We start from the raw sequence: 22,298 nt of genomic DNA, 5'->3' as shown, positions 1-22,298 counted from the left end.
GGGGAAGGCTGTGGGCACGCATGATGGCCCCTAGAAAGAGAGCAGCTGTGCCTGCAAGCGCAGCTTTGGGAACGTATGGGCAGCCCGGTCCAAACACTTGGGCTTAGGAATTTGAGTGACACGCGCAAGCTCAAGCTCTGGCGCGCGCCACGGCTGGTGGATTCGGGCTTCCCGAGAGACGCTAAGCCCATGCTCAAACTGTAGACAGCCCAAGGGCGGCAGTGTGCGCATGCCCAGGCGCTGGGGGCTTGTTGAGATGGGCGGATTCAGGCTTCTTGGGGAACAAGGTGCGCATGCCCAGGCTCCGCGGCAGACTGCGCATGCCCAGGCTGTGAAGCTACTACGCGCGGCAATTGAGGAACTGTGTTAGCGGCGGCGGGTAGAACGAGATGCTGCTGTTAATGCTGGTGGCGGCGACTACCTTGCGGCTCTGCCCGCTGGCCAGAGCTCAGCCGCTGTGCCGGTGGGGCCGCCCTCCCGGGTCTGGGGTGCTGCCAGGGGTCGGGGAGGGGGCAGGCTCATCCGTGCGCGGAATCCAGGAAAGATGCTCCGCTCCCCAACCTTATTGAGGCTTCCCAGTTTACTCCCTGAGGAAGCGAACTTGATACCCACCCTTTCTCTCACCCCACCGCCTCCAGCTCATCACCAAGTCCTCCCGTTGCCACTTCAAGACTTTGGCCCAATTCCGATGCCTTCAAGCGACCTCCACCGCCATCACCCTAGGCTGTGCCCTCCGCTCCATCCTGGCAGCCAGAGGGGTTGTTTATAAACGAATCTGATCTCGTCACTCCCCTTCCCTGTGGCACCCGGTATAAAACCCAGTTTCCTCGCGCCGTATCTGGCGCAGGGTTCCTCAGCGGCGCTGCTGACATTTAGGGCCTGATCACTCTCTGGGGTGGGACCGTCCTGTACATTGTAGGATGTTGAGCAGCATCCTTGGCCTCCACCCACTCGATGCCAGTAGTACCTCCTTCCCCAGACTTGACCATCAATCACATGTCTCTAGACATTACCAAGGGTCCCCTAGGGATGTGACAACCACTGATGTGGCCCCTGCCCGCCCCTGAATCACTGCTCCCAGCCACCGGTCCTTTGAACTTGCCAAACTCGCGAAGAGGGGAGACTTGGTGCCTGCTTCTCCCTGTGCCTGGAACGCTTTGCTTCCAGATTTTCTCCATGACGTCTTCCTCATTATTCAGATGCTGACAAATAGTACACTTCCTCATCTAAAGACCCTCTCCTCCCTATAGCTGCTTTTTCCTATCAATCACTAAATTCTGTTACTCGTCACAAATTTTTTCTTGTCTGTTGCTGTCACTAGGCTATTAGCTCCATGAGGGTATAGAGTGTTTTCTGTTATTCACTGCTTGCCCGGAACATTTTTGGATCTCAGTAAACGTTAGATTAGTAAATACTGTACATGCGGTGCCGTGGGCACGGGACAGATGCTAAAGCCCAGTTCCCACCCTCAGGGAACTCCTGCCTGGAATGAGCTGTCACATTCAGCAGGGCCCTGTTTGCTGAAGAAATAGAGAATGCATTTCTGGTGCATGGCCTCATTTGATCTTTACAACGAGTTTCACGGCGAAGTGATTCCTTAACCTTATAGACATGAAAACAGACCCAGCGAAATTAACGATACACTTGCCTTTAATAAGGGAGTGGGGAGTAGGACTTGCCAGCAAGATTTACTAGCAGGATGTGTCTCAAAGTCTGCAAAGATTGGTTACATCCAATTTTCCCGCCCCCACCAGGTGCTTCTGACTCACATCCAAGATTGAGAACCTGCTGTAAACTGGAGCAACATTCTCCCAGCCACCAACACCTCCCCACCCCACAGACAAAAAACAAAATCTGGCGGTAGGCACTCCTCATTTGACTAATCTGGGGTCTGCAAATGAGCCTTAATGAGCTCTCAGGAACCACATCTCCATTTTTGCATACACATATGTCTGTTTCTAGGAGAGGACGGTCCACTGTTTCATCAGATTTCCCAGGGGCTCCCATAACCCTAAAAGCTTCAAGAACTGGTACTGCACCTTTAACCCGGAAGCAACCTGGTAGGAGTCATGCCGACTGTTTCATAAACATTGACAGATGTTTTCTTATCTCTTACCTCTAGTATTCGTACGGTGAGGACAGGAAAGGTGTTTCACATCAGAGAGCAAATTCAAGGGGTATGTGGCTCCACAGTTAACATTCATTCTTCACTTTTATCTAATCGCTGGATCAGAACTAATATTTCCTAGTATTTCTTGGGTGCCAGCGTTGTGTCCGGCATTGAACATTACTTCATCTAATCCTTACCATTGCCTTTTGAAATGGGCATTAACCTTTCGCATGTCACTAAAAAGCTAATTGAGAGAAGTCAAGTAGCCTGAACAAAGACAAGAGCTGCAGCTAGGTTTAGAACTCAGATCACCTGAGTTTTTATCCAGCATTCTATCCGATAGGACTTTTTAAATGCAGAGTGACACAGGAAGCAAACTTACTTTGTTTACATGACACAGTGCAGCAGGAAACTTCCTTTCACCTGCATGTGCCTAAAAGGCATGAAGAAAAAAATATTTTGTCAGCTCAAATGTTTTTCCTATTGACATTGTGTTATTTCAGAAGTGGTGTCAGTATTGCTAAATAATCAAGTGACTGGTTTCTAACTTTTTTTTTTTTTTGGCCTCTGGCCTCTCAAATAATAAGTAATCTGTAAATAAGTAACATATACACAGAGGGGATGTGATATGAATCATTATCCTGTGAATCTTTTTAAACTTTTTATTTTGACATAATTATAGATTCACAGCAGGCTGCAAAACAGTGCCGAGATGTCCCAGGTCCCTCTCACCCAGCTTCCCCCATTGGTGACCTCTGACAGAACCAGAGGATAATATCAAAAGAGGAAAATGGGCTTCCCTGGTGGTACAGTGGTTAAGAATCTGCCGGCCAAGGCAGCCTGGTCCAGGAAGATCCCCCATGCCGTGGAGCAACAAGCCCATGCGCCACAACTACTGAGCCTGCACTCTACAGCCCACGAGCTACAGCTACTGAGCCCGCGAGCCACAACTACTGAAGCCAGTGCACCTAGAGCCGGTGCTCCACAACAAGAAAAGCCACGGCAATGAGAAGCTCATGCACTGCAATGAAGAGTAGCCCCCGCTCACCACAACTAGAGAAAGCCTGCATGCAGGAACAAAGACCCAATGCAGCCAAAAATAAAATTAATTAATTATTTTAAAAAAAGAGGAAAATGGCATAGATGCCATCCACCTGCCTAATTCAGATTTCACCTTTACATTTTCAGTGTTGCACGTTAGGAAACTGTTTTCATCAGGCGTTTATTAGCATTGATAGGATTAAGATTTTGTGACTCTCTCTCTCTAGGACCACCTGTATTTTTCATCTGGGACAACTCGCTTGATGAAGCATCCTTGCAAGAAAAACATAGCCCTGTATCTAGGGTAAGATATCGCTACTTTTTTTTTATATTATTAAAACATTACATTTGCCCTCATTCTTCGATTCCACAAACATTAAAAGAGACGGTTCTGGGCTTCCCTGGTGGCGCAGTGGTTGAGAGTCTGCCTGCTAATGCACAGGACACGGGTTCGAGCCCTGGTCTGGGAGGATCCCGCATACCGCGGAGCGGCTGGGCCCGTGAGCCACAATTACTGAGCCTGCACGTCTGGAGCCTGTGCTCTGCAACAAGAGAGGCCACGATAGTGAGAGGCCCTCGCACCGCGATGAAGAGTGGCCCCCGCTTGCCGCAACTAAAGAAAGCCCTAGCGCGGAAACGAAGACCCAACATAGCAATCAATGAATCAATCAATCAATAAATAAATCTTTAAAAAAAAAAAAAAAAGAGACGGTTCTGTCCTGTGTTGCTAGATGCTGGCCTACAGGGAGTCCACAGTTGCGGTAGAGTTAGGGAAAGACAGGTGAAGAGACACAGAAGTAACTAAAATAATTACGTGTAGCTCGTCACAGATGCTTGACATAAGGCAGTTATGAACGGTGCCATTCACAGTAGCAACAAAAACTTTATTTTTAAATATCTATTTATTTATTTTTTGGCTGCATCAGGTCTTAGTTGTGGCACACAGGCTCTTCATTGTGGTGTGCGGGCTTCTCTCTAGTTGTGGCACGCGGGCTCTCGAGTTGTGGCACATGGGCTTAGTTTCCCCACAGCACGTGGGATCTTAGTTCCCCGACCAGGGATCTAACCAGTGTCCCCTGCACTGCAAGACGGATTCTTAACCACTGGATCACCAAGGAAGTCCCAAAAACTTTAAAATGCATAGGAATTAACTCAGTAACTCCTGTCTGCCTCAAACCATAAAACTCTTCTGGAGGGGGCAAGAGAAGGAGATCTGGATAAGGAAGCGATATACCATGTTCATGGATGGCCTTTTGCTTCTTAAAAGTTCCCTGCAGGGCTTCCCTGGTGGTGCAGTGGTTAAGAATCTGCCTGCCAATGCAGGGGACACGGGTTCGAGCCCTGGTCTGGGAAGATCCCACATGCCACGGAGCAACTAAGCCCATGAGCCACAACTACTGAGCCTGCGCGTCTGGAGCCTGTGCTCCGCAACGGGAGAGGCCGCGACGGTGAGAGGCCCACGCACCGCGATGAAGAGTGGCCCCCGCTCGCCGCAACTGGAGAAAGCCCTCGCACAGAAACGAAGACCCAACACAGCCAAAAATAAATATAAATAAATAAATAAATTTATATTAAAAAAAAAAAAGTTCCCTGCATAAGGGAACATACTGTTTCTTTTTTACATACACATTCCTGGTCTGAAAGCCTTTACTTTAACGGGATCAGAGTAAAATAAAGGACAAAACTGAAGTTCACCCTGAGCAAAACAAGCTGTCACTTAATGTACTTTTTTTTTTTGGAAGGATATGCTTTTCTTTTCTTTTCTTTTTTAATTTATTTATTTATTTATTTTTGGCTGTGTTGGGTCTTCGTTTCTGTGCAAGGGCTTTCTCTAGTTGCGGCGAGCGGGGGCCACTCTTCATCGCGGTGCGCGGGCCTCTCACCGTCGCGGCCTCTCCCGTTGCGGAGCACAGGCTCCAGACGCGCAGGCTCAGTAGTTGTGGCTCATGGGCTTAGTTGCTCCGTGGCATGTGGGATCTTCCCAGACCAGGGCTCGAACCCGTGTCCCCTGCATTGGCAGGCAGATTCTTAACCACTGCACCACCAGGGAAGCCCCTTAATGTACATTTTATGTAATTTTATTTTTGACATGGTCACACTTTTCAAATAATGTTATTTCAATAAGTCAAATATCCAGGCTATAGAGGATTACTCACACAAAAATAAATAGATGATAGATAGATAGATAGATACATACATAGAGGCAAAATGGTTCCTTGTTAAGAAAAGAATTTCATTTGAATAGAACATTTTTAGAATGCCTGCCGTTGTCTTTTTTCTTTTCTTGTGTGAAATTGTCCTAATTGAACCCTTTTATTGTTTATTTCAGAAGACAAGTTTTTCTCACGAAGAATAGCTTTGAGAGTAGTCTCCTTCCATTTTCCATCCCTACGTCAATGCAGGTAGTTATTTTACCGAACGATCTGAGGGATGCTTGAAATAAGTAATACTTAGGGTTAGATATAGTTCAGAAAACACCACGCTAGTCTGTTTTTGTTAGTTTGGGGGCTTATTTTACGATGTACCTCTTAAAAAAATTGAGAGCAATTTCTAAGCCAAAAGAAGGCTTGATTCTATTCTGCCCTTACTACCAAAACAGGTGCTTTTTTTTCCCCTGAAAAAGGAACCAGAATTCTTGCAAGAGCTCCTTGTAATTGGTTGTGTGATAGATTACATACACTGATTTCAGGGCCTCCCCAAATTGCCCTCAACCAAAACAGAAAAACCTGTACCCTCTCAGGAACTATCATGAGAAATTTGACAGTTAGTACCTATGCTCCAGAAGGTTCCGCCATCTGCTAAAATACCAGTTTCTCTCATAAGTGACACATTTATCAGTTATGCTTATCATTCATCATCTATGCTGTAGCCTTTATCCTCAGAAGATTTTTTTAAAATATTTATTTATGTAGGCTGCGCTGGGTCTTAGTTGCAGCGCTTGGGATCTTCGTTGCGGCATGCGGATTTCTTAGTTGTGGCATGCAGGATCTAGTTCCCAGACCAGGGATCGAACCTGGGCCCCCTGCACTGGGAGCATGGAGTCTTAGCCAGTGGACCACCAGGGAAGTGCCTATGCTCAGAGAAGGTTTTTGACACAGGAGAAGGAGATGGAGCGAATTTAGCTATCCTAGGGCACCAAACACCAATTTCGACCTCCCAGTTTTGCTTTCAGCTAATCCCCAGGATACATAGTTCCCAATATCTAGGACCCAAAGAACTCTTGCTGGAATGAACGTTCCATGGATGCGTGTCTAGAAGTACTGTTTTCTGAATCGATGTCCGAAGAGATGTACATACTGATACCGTATATGTCATTATTCTTAGGTTGGCATACCAGAAGTAACATCAGCACATTTTGCTGGTTCAGTATTGCTGTTAGTAGTGAATCGAAAAGTCTATGTTTATGATTACGAAGCCAATTCCTGGAATGCATCTACAGGTATGCGTATTTTGTATTTTTTAATCTTGTTTGCATTTGGCCAACATCAGAGAAAAGGCTCAGAAGTACAGACGATGCCGCTACTTGGATGTCAGCCCCTAGACATTTTTTAAAAATATTTATTTATTTATTTGGCTGCGTCAGGTCTTAGTTGCAGCACGCGGGATCTTTGTTGCCGCGTGTGGGATCTTCACTGAGGCGAGTGGGATCTTTAGTTGCTGGCATGCAGGATCTTTTAGTTGCGGCATGCGAACTCTTAGTTGCAGCATGTGGGCTCTTAGTTGTGGCATGTCGGATCTAGTTCCCTGACCAGGGATCGAACCTGGGCCCCCTGCATTGGGAACGTGGAGCCTTAGCCACTGGACCACCAGGGAAGTCCCAGCCCCTGGACATTACATTGTCTTTTTTTTTTTTTCTGCTGCACCAAGTGGCTTGCAGGATCTTAATTCCCCAAGCAGGGATTGAACCTGGGCCCCGGCAGTGAAAGCGTTGAGTCCTAACCACTGGACCACCAGGGAATTCCCTACGTTGTCCTTTAAAATTCAATAAAAGTTGGCCTGAACCCCCACCCCACAGGGTGGGGGCTGAGTGTTTCCATCGAGGATCATGGTAAACCCAGCATGAATGGGCCGCAGAGAATGGATAACCCAAGTAAAGCTGGGCTGCCTGGGGGCCAGTCTTTTTGTTGTTGTTGTTGTTGTTTTAATATTCATTTATTTATTTGGCTGAGCCAGGTTTTAGTTTGACATTTGGGATCTTTTAGTTGCGGCACATGGACTCCTAGTTGCAATGTGGGATCTAGTTCTCTGACCAGGGATCGAACCCAGGCCCCCTGCATTGGGAGCGCAGAGTCTTAACTGCTGGACCACAAGGTAAGTCCCTGGGGGCCAGTCTTATAACCATCTCATCAACTGGTCATATCCAACCCAAACATGCGTCTGCCTCCAAAACATCAGTTGACCTATTCTTTACAGATCTTCCCACCCACAGCTACATTGCCTAAAATCCCTCCCTCCTCGCCACCTTCCTCTCTCTTCCTCCAAAATTCACCCATGTTGGTGGGCTTTTCCTTCACGCCCCAATCCTCTCCCAGTGCCCCTCCTGATCTTCCAGTTCAATTCTTTTCTCTCTCACAATTCAAGGCTCTTTTCCCTTTCTGGGGGGGAGGGGCATACAATTCACATACAATTCACCATTTTAACCATTTTAAAGTGTACAGTTCAATGGCATTTAGTACATTCACAATGTTGTGCAAAAGTCACCACTGTTGAGTACCAGAACATTTTCATCCCCCCAAAAAGAAACCCCATCCTCATTCACTGTCACTCCCCCTCCCCCTCCCCCAGCCCCTGGCAACCACTCACCCACTCTCCATCTCTGTGGATTTGCCTGTTCTGGACGTTTCATATAAATGGAATCACACAACATGTGGCCTTTTTCGTCTGGGTTCTCTCACTGAGCATCACGTTTCTGAGGTTCATCCATGTCGTAGTGTGTATTAGGAGGTCATTCCTTCTTATGGCTGAGTAATACTCCATTGTATGGATTGACCACTTCTGTGTGTCCATTCATCATCTGGTGGACATTGAGGTTGTTTCCCCCTTTTGGCCATGGTGAATAGTGCCGCTGTGAACATTTGTGTACAACTTTTTGTGTGGACACGTTTTCAGTTCTCTTGGGTAGATACCTAGGAGTGGAATTGCTGGGTCAGATGGAAACTCTATATTTAACTTATGAAGGAACCATCAGGGCTCCTTGTAACATAAGTCAGTCTACTCTCTGTTCTTCCTCTTCTCTCCATCAATTTGTTTAATAGCATCCCAACAGGTAACTCCCCATCCTCCTCCCCAGCCCTGCACCCACAATTCTACTTTGTCTCTATGAATGTGTCTCCTCTAGGGACCTCAAATGAGTGGGATCATACAGTATTGGGATCATACTTCACTGAGCATGATGTCCTCAAGGTTCATCCATGTTGTAATGTGTGTCAGAATTTCCTTCCTTTTCGGGACTTCCCTGATGGCGCAGTGGTTAAGAATCTGCCTGCCAATGCAGGGGACATGGGTTCAATCCCTTGTCCGGGAAGATCCCACATGCCGTGGAGCAACTGAGCCCATGTGCCACAACTACTGAGCCTGCGCTCTAGAGCCCACAAGCCACAGCTACTGAGCCCATGTGCCACAGCTACTGAAGCCCGCGCACCTAGAGCCCGTGTTCTGCAACAAGAGAAGCCACTGCAATGAGAAGCCCACGCACCGCAACGAAGAGTAGCCTCCGCTCGCCGCAACTAGAGAAAGCCCGCGCACAGCAACCAACGCAGCCAAAAATAAATAAAATAAAATAAATAAATTTATATATAAAAAAGAATTTCCTTCCTTTTTGACGCTGAGTAGTATTCTATTGTATGAATGGACCACATTTTCTTATCCATTCATCTGTCAATGGACACTCGGCTGCTTCCATGTTTTAGCTATTGTGAATAATGCCAGTTTGAACATGTGTATACAGATGTCTCCTTGAGTCCCTGCTTTTAATTTTTGGTGGGTGTGTACCCAGAAGTGGAATTGCTGGATCATATTTTCCATTTTGTGAGGAACCTCCACACTGTTTTCCACACTGCCTGAACATTTTACATTCCCACCACCAGTGCACAAGGGTTCCAATTTTTTTACATTGTCACTGAAGCTTGTTTTCTGTTTCTGTCATAGTAGCCATCCTAATGGGTGTGGGACAGTATCTCACTGTGGTTTTGCTTTGCATTTCCCTAATGATTAGTGATGTTGAGCATCTTTTCATGTGCTTGTTGGCCACGTGTGTATTTTCTTTGGAGCTGAAGCTTCTCCTTTCAAAACAGAATCAAAGAATGCCTTGCTAAGAGAAGGGCACCCTTCCTGCAATTTTGGCAGAGTCCTAAAAGAGTTTCTGCCAAACCAGTGGGTTTTTTTTTTTTAATATATTTTTCCCCCGCACTGCATGGCTTGTGGGCTCTTTTTTTTTTTTTTTTAAGTTTTATCTTTTCTCTCTCTCTCTTTAAAAATTTTATTTATTTATTATTTATTTTTGGTTACATTGGGTCTTCGTTGCTGCGCACGGGCTTTCTCTAGCTGCGGCAAGCGGGGGCTACTCTTCGTTGCGGTGCGTGGGCTTCTCATTGCAGTGGCTTCTCTTGTTGCGGAGGACGGGCTCTAGAGCGCAGGCTCAGTAGTTGTGGCGCACGGGCTTAGTTGCTCTGCGGCAGGTGGGATCTTCCTGAACCAGGGATCGAACCCGTGTCCCCTGCATTGTCAGGCAGATTCCTAACCACTGCACCACCAAGGAAGACCCCAAACCAGTGGTTCTTAACCAGGGACAATTCTGCCCCTCACCGGCCAGATGACACTTGGCAATGTCTGGAGACATTTTTGGTTGTCAAGACTAGAGGAGAGGGACTTCCCTGGTGGTCCAGTGGGTAAGACTCCAAGCTCCCAATGCAGGGGGCCCAGGTTCGATCCCTGGTCGGGGAACTAGAGCCCACACGCATGCCACAACTAAAAGAGTTCACATGCTGCAACTAAGAGTTTGCATGCCACAACTAAGATTCCCTCATGCCGCAACTAAGACCTGGCACAGCCTAAATAAATAAATTCTATTTGGAAAAAAAAAAAAAAGACTCCGTGCTTTCACTGCAGGGGCCATGGGTTCAATCCCTGGTCAGGAACTAAGATCCTACATGCCATAAATAAAAAAATTTTTTTTTTAAATTAAAAAAAAAAAAAAAGGATGCTTTGTGATCTAAAGCTTAAGAAAACCTTAAAAAAAAAAAAAAGACTGGAGTAGAGTTCCACTGGTTAAATGAATCACTATATAACTAATTTAATAAGTTAAATAAGTCAGTAGAAGCAGGGGTGCTGCAAAACATCCTACAGGGCCCAGGAGCCCCTTCAATTGAGAACAATCTGGCCCCAGATGTCAGTGTGGAGGGTGAGAAGCCCTGCTCTAACCTTCTCTCTGAACATTCAGGGAACTCAGAGAGCATTTCAATTCCCTTTTCCTTTCAGGTGTAGAACACCCTGTTTCACATATTTCTGGTGACAACTGTTGTTACAGTGGAAATTCCTTTTGCATGGTGAGTACCATGTGTTGTATCTCATTTTTTACTCTGCTGTGAGCTAATTATGAATGGAAGTAAAGACAGTGTAGGGACTTCCCTGGTGGTCCAGGGGTTAGGACTCCATGCTTCCACTGCAGCGGGCACGGGTTTGATCCCTGGTCAGGGAACTAGGATCCCGCATGCCATGCGGCGCAGCAAAAAAAAAAAAAAAGTGTAAGCCTTGAGGGCTGGGATAGTGATGAACTCAGGACTCAGGCCATGCTATCTCCCAGGGTTCAGAAGAGGACTGAGAGCCCGTGGGAGGTCTCTGGGGCTCCTCAGATCATCTGGCTGACACACTGTGAATATATCCATCTGTCTTCTTTTTTTAAAACCTGTTACTTTGAAATCATTATAGATGTACAGGAAGTTGAAAAAATAATACAGAGTCCCATGTATCCCTCACCCAGTTTCCCCCAGTGGTTACATCTTACATAACTATAGTGATACAAACAGGAAATTGACATGGATACGACTGCCTAAAGTCAGAGAACCGCTATTGCCACGAAAACACTGAACTGTTTCGTGGCCCCAAAACTCTCCATACCTCTGTGCCCTGCCCTAACCCCTGGCAACCACTAACGTGTTCTCCATCTCTCTAATTTTATCATCTCAAGAATGTTGTATAAATGGGATCATTCAATATGAAACCTTTGGGGACTAGCTTTTCTCAGCAAAATTCTCAGGTGGCTCATCCGATTTGTCGCATATATGTCTAGTCTGTTCTTTTCCACAGTGGTGGGTGTACCAGAATTGGGTTGTTTCCACTTTTTGGCTGGTGCAAATAAAGCCACTATAAATGTTCATGTACAGGTTTTTGTGTGGGCATAAGTTTTCATTTCTCTGGGATAAATGCCCAGGCATGTAATCACTGGCATCTGTCCTCCCTGCTTTTTAAATTGAGATGTAACTGACATACCACACTGTGTAAATTTAAGGTGTACAATGTGTCGATTTGCTACATTTACATGTTGCAGTATGATTACCATCCTGTCATGTCACAAAATTATCATTGCTTTTCTGTTGTGGAAACAAGATCAAGTTTCTTAGGAACTTTGAAGTTTCTAATACAGTATTGTTGTCTGTGATCACTATGCTGTGCATTAGACCTCCAGAACTGATTTCTTTGTTTAAAGAACATCTCCCCAGCCGCCCCACACCCCACCTTCTATCTCCTTTTAAGGAGACTGTTTTATGTATGTGTTCTTCCAGGATATCAGTAACTCCGTTTTTGCTTATTTGCATGGAGAGCAGATATCTCAGGCCAATATCTATTTCTCAAATACCCGGGGATACAGATTTCAGAAGTATGCCCAGGAAAGACAGGTATGTTCAATTTGGTAAGAAAATGAACAAACAAACAGAAAGATGTATTCTGTGGGATAGGAGTAATTAGCTGTCCGTGGCGAGCAAGGACTTTTCTCTCTCGAAGAGTCCAGCCGGATGGGAGGGTAGGGAAGAATTTCAGGTCAGAGCAGCTGGCTAGAGAGATTAGGAAGTTCGGAAAGGAGACAGCACTGTTCATGGAAAAAGCTGGTGCCATAGTAAAGGCGGCACATGGATTACGACATCAGGTACCACCAGCATCCCCATTTTACAGATGAGAGAACTGGACTGGGTTGAACATGTGTCCCCCCAAAATTCATGTCCACCCCGAAACCTCAGAATGTCACCTTCCTTGGAAATAGGATTTTTGTAGATGAAATTAGTTAAGATGAGGTTATCCTGGATTAGGGCTTAGTAAACTTAATTGCTACCCAAAGACCATACCTACAAATACCATCATTTTGGGGGTGCTATGGTCTGAATGTTTGTGTCCCCCCGAAATTCATATGTTGAAACCCTAATGCCTGATGTGATGTATTAGGAGATGGGGGCCTTTGGGAGGTGCTTAGGTCATGAGGGTGGAGCCCTTATGAATGAGATTAGTGCCCTTATAAAGGAGGGCGCTGTTATAAGTCTCCCAGTCTATGGTATTTTGTTATAGCAGCCCTAACAGACTAAGACATGGGGTTAGGGTTTCAACCTATGAATTGGGGGAGGACACTGTATATAATAGAAATACTCCCCACCCCGACACACACACACACAATAACAGAGGCTTAAATAAGATGGTGGTCTTTCTCTCTTACCTGAAAGGTGTCTGGAGGGAGCCAGCTGGGTTGCCATGGCAATCTGTCCCACCGTCCCTAGGTTGGGGTCCTTGGCCTCATGCTCCAACTTGCCTGCTGGTGGGCACTTTGCTGACCAGCCAAAGATCAGGAATGAGGAACCTAGGCAGGAGTGAGGGACCTAGGCAGGCACCTCACAGTGTGGGTCACACCACTTCCTCTATCAGCCCAGGCAAAGCCGACTTCATTCAAAGTTCTGCCCTACATGCTACGTTTTTACAGAGGGGAAATAGATCACAATATTGTTAAAAAAAAAAAAAAAAAGACTTTCCTTCCTTTTAGCTTACTGGATAATCTACAGTTAAATTTAGAATTAAGTACACGTTTATGACTTACTTATATTTTGTTTGTTTCGTAGGCAGAACTAGTCGGGTCCTTGGGCGGGATCTTCTACTTTTACTCCCTCTCACAGGTTGGGCTGCTTCTCGTTGACCAACGGAAGGTAAGTACCTTTTGGACTGGGAAGAACCACTTCAGTGACCCTTACCCCAAGCCAGGCTTTTGTCAAAACTCACACACTTAGATTTTCATATCTGAAATCCATCTAGCTTTTCATTCACCTGTCCATCCATGTATCCATCCAACCACTCATTGACCCACCTACTCATCCATCCACATATCCATCCATCAATCTATCCATTCTTCCATTTATCTATTTATCCACCCACCCACCCATCCTTCCATCTACCTACCTACTCATCCATCCATCCATCCATCCATCCATCCATTAACCTACTTATTCATTAATCCATCCATCCATCCATCCACCAACCCACCTACTCACCCATCTACTCATCCATCCACCCATCCATCCATCTATTCATCCTTCCATTTATCTATTTATCCATCCACCTATCTACCCACCTACTCATCCATCCATTAACCTGCTTATCCCTCCATCCATCCATCCATCCATCCACCCATCCACACATCCATTCATTCATCCATCCACTCTCCCATTCATCCATCTACTCAACCATCCATCCACCCAGCTACCTATTCATCCGTATACCCTTCCACCCACCCACACACCCACCATCCCTCTCTCCCCCCATTCATTAGCTCATTCAGGCATGCACTCAGCAATATTTAAGTAGGGTCTAGGAGGTGCTGGGCACTAAGGGATAAAATACAAGGTGTGGTGCATGTGTCACTGGTGGCACCCAAGACCATTTTAAATGCCTCATGTCAACCCTTTTGTTAACAATTATTTTCATGTGGATTCAGAAAATCGGGACATGAAAACCGTGACTTTACAGGTATCATTTAGGATGAGACTAAGTTAAGAAGAGGAATCAGTCCATGCAAAGTGCATTTGAAGAAAAAATATTAAGTCAGGCAAAGATTAAAGTACAGTCAGTACCCTTGTGTTGCAAAATTTGTAAGCAAGGTGTGCCACTCTGAAGTTTGGGGGAGACCCACAATCAGGAAGCTCCCAGAGGCTGGGCTGCTTACCTGGTGGCTGAAAGCCCCGCCCTCTAATCACACGGTGGGCCCAGCCCCCCACCCAGAGTCCCCTCATGAGCACGCACTGCCAGGGCGCCTGGTGAATGAGACACTCCCAGACTCTGGAAATCCCAAGAATGTAGAGGTGGCTGAGGAGTCCGGCTCTGGTTACAACCTGTGCATGGTTTCCCAGGCCTGACCACAGGCAGTCACAAGGCTTTACCTGGAGGGCATGGGGGCGGAGGCTGGGGGAGCTGCCCTCCCCACTCCACACCTGGGGCACGATGCACCGGCAGGCTCTGAAGGCATTGCGGTCAAGGACTCTTGCCTCTGGTCAGGCAGGCTCTGCGCATCTCTGCATTCCCAGCCCCGGCTTGGTCTTCAGACCTCTGACTCCTGAGGGAGGGAGGAGGGGGAAGCCTGGAGCCACTTCCCGGCTCTCTGACTCTGTACTTTTCCGTTCCTGGCCCTTCCACCTCCTGAGGCCGAGGCCCTGGGTGTTTTTCTTTTTGCTTGTTTGTTTGTTTGTTTTTGTTTTTTTGGCCACACCATGCGGCATGCGAGACCTTAGTTCCCCAACCAGACCAGGGATCGAACCGTGCACCCTGCAGTAGAAGCACGGATTCCTAACCACCGGGCCGTCAGGGAAGTCCCGGCAGGCGCCTTTTGATCGGGGCTCCCCACACAGGGAAATGAACCCCACCCCTGCGCTGACCCAGGGGACCCTCCGCGGTTCCGTTGGGGAGGGATGGACAGGGGCCCTTGGCGTTTTCTCTGGCCTGGGCTCTTACCCCACCGCAGTGAGCAATTAAAAGCGGAACGCACTCTAGCGTTTGGCTCGTTGTCTTAATTGGCTACTCCGACCCCGGGCAGCTCAGCTGAGATGCCTCTCTGGCTCCAGGGACCGGCAGGCGGCCAATGCATCGCTGAGCAGGCGTGGGCTGGGGGCTGCGGACTCACATTCACGGCCCCTTAGTGCGTAGTGAGGGTGGGTGGGTCTGGCCCCTGCGGCCGCGGTGGGGGCGGGGCGGGGCGAGTCAAGGTCAGCAGCCCGTGCACAGTCCGCCCTCGCCCTGACCGCTAAGCTTCTCTCCTCGCCCCAGGAGGCACTTAGAAAGCAACCCAGGGAACTCCCTGGCGGTCCAGTGGTTAGGACTCGGCGCTTTCACTGCAGGGGCCATGGGTTCGATCCCTGGTCGGGGAACTAGGATCCTGCAAACCAAGTACACCTGCTGCAAACTCGGAGGCACTCGGCAAGCCATCCTGAAGAAAATCTCTCCCTCCGCCGCGGTGCATCTTCTGGAAAACGGATGCCAGTGTCTTGGTGGGACTCACTTATGAACCAATGTCAGTGTTGGGTTTTTTTTTATATATAAATTTATTTTATTTATTTACTTATTTTTGGCTGCGTTGGGTCTTCGTTGCTGCACGTGGGCTTTCTCTAGTTGAGGAGAGCGGAGCTACTCTTCGTTGCGGTGCACGGGCTTCTCATTGCAGTGGCTTCTCTTGTTGCGGAGCACGGGCTCTAGGGGCACAGGCTTCAGTAGTTGTGGCACGCGGGCTCAGTAGTTGTGGCTCACAGGCTCTAGAGCGCATGCTCAGTAGTTGTGGTGCATGGGCTTAGTTGCTCCGCGGCATGTGGGATCTTCCTGGACCAGGGCTCGAACCCGTGTCCCCTGCATTGGCAGGCAGATTCTTAACCACTGTGCCAGCAGGGAAGCCCCAGTGTAGGTGTTTTTTCGTTTCTTGTTTTTAATTTTATTTATTTATTTTTGGCTTCGTTGCTTCACGTGGGCTTTCTCTAGTTGCGGCGAGCGGGGGCTACTCTTCGTTGCGGTGCGTGGGCTTCTCATTGCGGTGGCTTCTCTTGTTGTGGAGCACGGGCTCCAGGCGCATGGGCTTCAGTAGTTGTGGCACGGGGGCTCAGTAGTTGTGGTGCACGGGCTTAGTTGCTCCGCGGCATGTGGGATCTTTCCAGACCAGGGCTCGAACCCGTGTCCCCTGCATTGGCAGGCGGGTTCCTAACCACTGCGCCACCAGGGAAGCCCCAGTGTTGGATTTTTTAATTCCATCCTTGTGTAGTGCTGTCAGAGGTCTTCTGTAAAGAACAGATGATAGAAAAGAATCTGAAAAAGAATTTATATATAACTGAATCACTTTGCTATACACCAGAAACTATTGCAACATTGTAAATCAACTATACTTTAATTAAAAAAGAAAAAAAAAAGAGCAGATGAGAACTTTGAGAACCACGGAGAGTAATTTAGACTTTACGTAAGAGCCAGCCCTTAGAGGGTCACAAGACACAAAAGGCTGTTAGGAAAAGAATGGGGGGGGGGGGGCGCGGGTGCAGAATTCCCTGGTGGTTCAGTGGTTAGGACTCTGCGCTTTCACTTCCAGGGCCGGGTTTGATCCCTGATCGTGGAATTAAGATCCTGTAAGCCACAGGGCATGGCCAAAAAAAAAGAAAAGAATCTGGGGACCAGCCCTGGGAAATCAGCTTGAATAATAATCCAGGTACAAGGGCACCAACGTGGGCGTGGCAGAGCAGAAGGAGAGAGAGAGAGAGCTGGGCTCTCAGCACCGCGGGGGTGTCCTCTGTCGTGAGGGCCCATCCCGGGTGCTGTGGGGTGTAGAGCAGCCACGCTGCCCCCACTCATTCGATACCAGGAGCCCCGCAAGTCATGACATCCACAGATGAGCCCAGACTCTGTCCGGTGTCCCCTGGGGGCAGAATCACCCCAAGCTGAGAACCACCGGACTAGGTAATAAGGTCTGAAGAAAGTTCCAGTGACAAAGCACATGGACTCACATAGTTCTATCGTGGTCATTTCTTTTCTTGCTCAAGATTCAATATTCTTCTCTCAGGCCATGTTCGGCTACTCAGATCACCCCCTGAACCGCAGTTTCGGGCTGCCCTTTGACTACAACGGGACCCTTGACGTCCTCATTGCCCCGGGCCAGAAAGGCATCCTGATCTTCTGGTTTGAGAAGAGCCTGCTGGTTTCCCGAAACGCAGGTGAGCGAGGCCCAGGCTCAGGGCGGGGCAAGCACAAGCGGTCATTTTTTTCTCTCCCCTGACCTGAGTGGATGAGGACAAGCCCACTGTCACTTTGCCATCCTCACTTTGACCCCCCAACCCCCATTTTCCTCCTCCTGGGATATTTAGGCCCTGTAGGCAGGTTCTGAAAGTCACTGGACGCCTAGGGCAGAGGGGCCAAATCCAGGAACTGCAGATCTTGTTTTGAGGCCTAGGCACATGAGCCCCAGCCTACCAGCCCGAGTAAGGAGAAGAGCAAAAGGCAGCCCCCCAGGAGGAGGTGCTGTCAGGGACCTCTGGGCACAACAGTGGCTGCCAGAGCACCCATAATTGCAGCACGCCTCCTAGTACCAGTCAGGCCACCTGAACACAGCTGTTTCCTTCCAATGCAAGAAAAGGGCTTAGGGCTGGCCTGGCCATGGGGGGTGGGGGGCATTCCAGAAAGAAAGTTCTGCCTGATTACATGTTACCTGTAGAGTAAAAGGCATCCTCCTGCAGTTCACCTGGTATCCAGTCCATTCCTCAGAGCTCTCACACCAAGAAGATTGGGGGGCGGGGGGTCGCATTTTCTTAAACCTAATGTATTCTGTGTAAAGTTTTACAGCATTGCATCTCACGGCTGCATTTTCCTTGATTCTTTATCATCTGAGTCGTAAACCGAGGGGCCAGGTGGGCAGCGGGGGATCCCCTTCCTAATACGTGCACATGTCTCGCGATTTGCCCTGTTGTCTCCTAGGTCAGCTGGTCAACCCTGTCCAAGTGCGAGAAGGACAACACATCTTGTATTCTTCCATCTCTGAAGCCAACATCACCATCCACAGCGTCGCTGCCAGTGCGTGCCCGACCTGTCGGTAGCTTTCTAGAAGTGCTTTAGACCTGACTTATTCACCTCTGACCCCCTAGATCCAGCCTGGCCAAAACAGAAACAAAACACGGTTATTACACATTCTGGAACTCAGAGCAGAAACTTTTGTGCCCTTTCACAATGAAATGGAATGTCATTTGGATATCGTTTGCTGGGGCTGCTCTAACAAAGCACCCCAAACTGGGCAAATTAGAACAACAGACATTTACTGTCTCCCAGTTCTGGAGGCCAGAAGTCTGAGATCAAGGTGTCAGCAGGGCCAGTTCCTTCGGAGGCCTCTCCCCTCGGCTTGCAGACGGCCGTCTTCCCCTTGTGCCTTCCCATCATCTTCCCTCTGTGTCCAAATTTCCCCTTTTTACAAGGACGCCAGTCCTATTGGATTAGGGCCAACCCAAATGACCTCACCTTAACCGTATCATCTCTGTAAAGACCCTGGCTCCAAATCAGGCCACATCCTGGGGAGGTCCTGGGGGTTAGGGCTTCAACATATCTTGCTTGGAAGGGACACAATTCAGCCCATGACAGATGGCACCCCTAGGAGTTCTTTGCCAGTGAATTGTTGTCCTGCTGCTGGTTCAGTCAGGTAAAATGAAACCCACCAGTGTAATTTTGCTCCTCACTATTTGAGGCAAATAGTGCAGCAAACTGTGGAGTCATGTGACCTTTTTTTTTTTTTTTTTTTTTTGGCCACGCAGCGCAGCACGTGGGATCTTCCCTGTCCAGGGATTGAACCCGTACCCCCTGCAGTGGAAGCACGGAGTCTTAACCACTGGACCACCAGCAAAGTCCCCGTGTAATTTTTTTTAAATATTTATTTATTTTTTTATTTGGTTGCACCAGGTCTTAGTTGTGGCAGGCAGGCTCCTTAGTTGTGGCTCACAGGTTCCTTAGTTGTGGCTTGCGAACTCTCAGTTGCAGCATGCATGTGGGATCTAGTCCCCTGACCAGGGATCGAACCTGGGCCCCCTGCATTGGAAGCACAGGGTCTCATCCACTGCGACACCAGGGAAGTCCCACCCATGTAACTTTTAAGATCCCATACTTCCCTGTTTGCCCATCACTGAGTTACCTCCTACTGTCTATGTCCATTTATCTGTTAAACGTTAATTTATCATGATAGAAAGTAATGATATAAAAGTAATTTATAATTATGCCAGTGATGCATGGTCCTTTAAAAGTTTTTTTTTAAAAAACATTACAACTATAATTAAAGTCCTTTTGACCAGCTTTTTTTTTTTTTTTTTTTTAATTTAGGGAAGGCTCTTTTATTTATTTATTTATTTTTATATTTATTTTTGGCTGTGTTGGGTCTTCGTCTCTGTGCGAGGGCTTCCTCCAGCTGCGGCAAGCGGGGGCCACTCTTCATCGCCCTGCGCGGGCCTCTTCACTATCGCGGCCTCTCTTGTTGCGGAGCACAGGCTCCAGACGCGCAGGCTCAGTAGTTGTGGCTCACGGGCCCAGTCGCTCCGCGGCATGCGGGATCCTCCCAGACCAGGGCTCGAACCCGTGTCCCCTGCATTGGCAGGCGGATTCCCAACCACTGCGCCACCAGGGAAGCCCTGACCAGCTTTTTGAATCCAGGCCCCTCTTTGGCTTCCTAAAGGTCATCACTGTTAGGAATCTGGAAAGTATCTTTTTAGCCAGTTGAAAGCCTCACAACATGTATTAAATATGGACCTGCTGAAAATGCACAGCGCCATCTGTGTAGCTTGTTGTGGTTGCTTTTTTTTTTTCCTTTTTTCCCCATTTTTTCTTTTCATTTATTGAAATAGAGTTGATATACACTATTATATTAGTTTCAGGTGTACTACCTAGTGATTTGACATTTGCCTACATTATGAAGTGATGAGTCGCAAGGATGTAATATACAGCATAAGGAATATGGTTAATATTATTGTAATAACTTGGGAGGGGGATAGATGTGGTGGTTGCTTTTTATGTAAATGGTATCGTATTATCGCGTGAGTCATTCTACTGTTTGCCTTTTCCATTACCCATCATTTTCTTTTTTATTGTGGTAACAACACTTAACATGAGATCTACCCTCTGAACACATTTTTAAGTGCGCAGTACAGTTTTAAGTATAGGCACAATGTTGTCCAGCCAATCTCTAGAACGTATTCGTCGTGTGTAACTGAAACTCTGCCCCATTAAACACGAACTCCCCGTCCCCCTCCCCCAGCCCCTGGCCCCCACCATCCTACTTCCTGTCTCTATGGATGTGACTCCTCTAGGGACCTCCTGTGAGTGGGACCACACGGTATTTGTCCTTTCCAATTTCCGCACATCCTCACCCACACTTGGCTTTCTGTCTTTTTTACTAGGGCCGTCCTAGTGGCTGTGAAGTGGTATCTCACTGTGGCCTCGACTTGCATTTCCCTACTGACTAATGACGTTGAGGGTCTCTTCACGTGCTTATTGGCCATTTGTATATCTTTTCTGGAGAAATGTCCATTTAGATCTTTTGCTTATTTTTTAATTGGGCTGTTGGTCTTTTTATTACTGAATTATTATATATTCTGGATACAAGTCCCTTATCAGAGATGGGATGAGAATATATATCAGAGATATATTCTCTCCCATTCTCTGGGTTGTCTTCCCCCTCCTTTTTTTTTTTTTTTAAACCATGAGTACACATCACTTCCCATGTCTAGAATCTTTAATGGTTCCTTCCTTTCTTTTTTTTAATTTTTAAATTTTTATTTTTTTTATTGAAGTATATAGTTGATTTAGAATGTTTCAGGTGTACAGCAAAGTGATTCAGTTTCATATCTATATATAAAACTGAATATATATATTCTTTTTCAGATTCTTTTCCAATATAGGTTGTTATAATATATTGAGTATAGTTCCCTGTACTATACAATAGGTCCTTGTTGATTATCTATTTTACATATAGTAGTGTGTATCTGTTAATCCCACATTCCTAATTTATCCCTCCCCCTTTGCCCCTTTGGTAACCATAAGTTTGTTCTCTATGTCTGTGAGTCTATTTCTATTTTGTAAATAAGCTCATTAGTATCATTTTTTAGATTCCACATGTAAATGGTATCATATGATATTTGTCTTTCTCTGACTTACTTAATATGATCGTCTCTAGGTCCATCCATGTTGCTGCGAATGGCATGATTTCATTCCTTTTTCATGGCTGAGTAATATTCCACTGTCTATACATGTACGACATCTTGTTTGTTCATTCATCTGTTGATGGATATTTAGGTTGCTTCCATGTCTTGACTGCTGCAAATAGTGAACATTGGGGTGCGTGTATCTCTTTGAATTAGCGTTTCCACCTTCTCTGGATATATGGCCAGGAGTGGGATTGCTGGATTGGTTCCTTATGTTCTAAAGAATAGAGTCCAGACTTGCAAGGATTGCATTCAGGTTTGTGTATCTGGAATCTCATCCCATGGCTTACCGCTGCCCTGAGGGATCCCTTTTCTCCATCTAACCGCTGGCTCTCAACCTGGGGACACCGGGCACTGTCTGGAGGCATGTGGCGTCGCCACGACTCGGGGGGCTCCTGGTATCTCCTGGGTGGAGGCTGGGATGCGGCTCCACACCCCACTGTGGCCACGACGGCCCCGCCACGAAGAACCATCCTGCCCCAGGTGTCAGTAGAGCCCCAAACCTTGCTGCTTCTGAAAACCTCCTTGTCGTTTTTATTTTATTTATGTTTGTTTGATTGATTGATTGATTGAATGACTGACCGTTTTGGCTGTGTCGGCTCTTCGTTGCGGCACGCGGGATCTTGCGTTGCGGCGCGCAGGCTCCAGAGCGCGTGGGCTCTGTGGTTTGTGGCACTCAGACTCTCCAGTTGAGGCGTGCGAGCTCTGTAGTTGTGGCACGCAGGCTTAGTTGCCCCACGGCTTGTGGGATCTTAGTTCCCTGACCAGGGATCGAACCCACATCCCATGCGTTGGAAGGCAGATTCTTTACCACTGGACCACCAGGGAAGTCCCTATCTTTTTTTTTTTTTTTTTTTTTAATTTATTTATTTATTTATTTATTTATTTACTTATTTACTTATTTATTTATTTATGGCTGTGTTGGGTCT

General features: G+C 47.2%; 1 protein-coding gene across 1 annotated transcript in view; it reads left to right on the top strand.

The window, feature by feature from the left end:
• The first annotated feature begins 389 nt into the window (after window positions 1-389).
• The window catches only part of CATSPERD (cation channel sperm associated auxiliary subunit delta), a 42,511-nt gene continuing 20,602 nt past the window's right edge, over window positions 390-22,298 (top strand). The window contains exons 1-10 of the mRNA XM_068534993.1: window positions 390-463; window positions 2,123-2,177; window positions 3,379-3,455; window positions 5,481-5,553; window positions 6,476-6,590; window positions 10,628-10,695; window positions 11,932-12,045; window positions 13,249-13,332; window positions 17,205-17,355; window positions 18,113-18,208. Coding sequence (XP_068391094.1) covers window positions 390-463; window positions 2,123-2,177; window positions 3,379-3,455; window positions 5,481-5,553; window positions 6,476-6,590; window positions 10,628-10,695; window positions 11,932-12,045; window positions 13,249-13,332; window positions 17,205-17,355; window positions 18,113-18,208 — 907 coding nt within the window. The remainder of the gene's footprint in view (window positions 464-2,122; window positions 2,178-3,378; window positions 3,456-5,480; window positions 5,554-6,475; window positions 6,591-10,627; window positions 10,696-11,931; window positions 12,046-13,248; window positions 13,333-17,204; window positions 17,356-18,112; window positions 18,209-22,298) is intronic.

Source organism: Eschrichtius robustus, chromosome 2 (assembly GCF_028021215.1).
Source record: "Eschrichtius robustus isolate mEscRob2 chromosome 2, mEscRob2.pri, whole genome shotgun sequence".
Taxonomy (NCBI): Eukaryota; Metazoa; Chordata; class Mammalia; order Artiodactyla; family Eschrichtiidae; genus Eschrichtius; species Eschrichtius robustus.
Note: the sequence above shows the minus strand (reverse complement) of the source record. Positions and strands in the feature narration are given on the sequence as shown.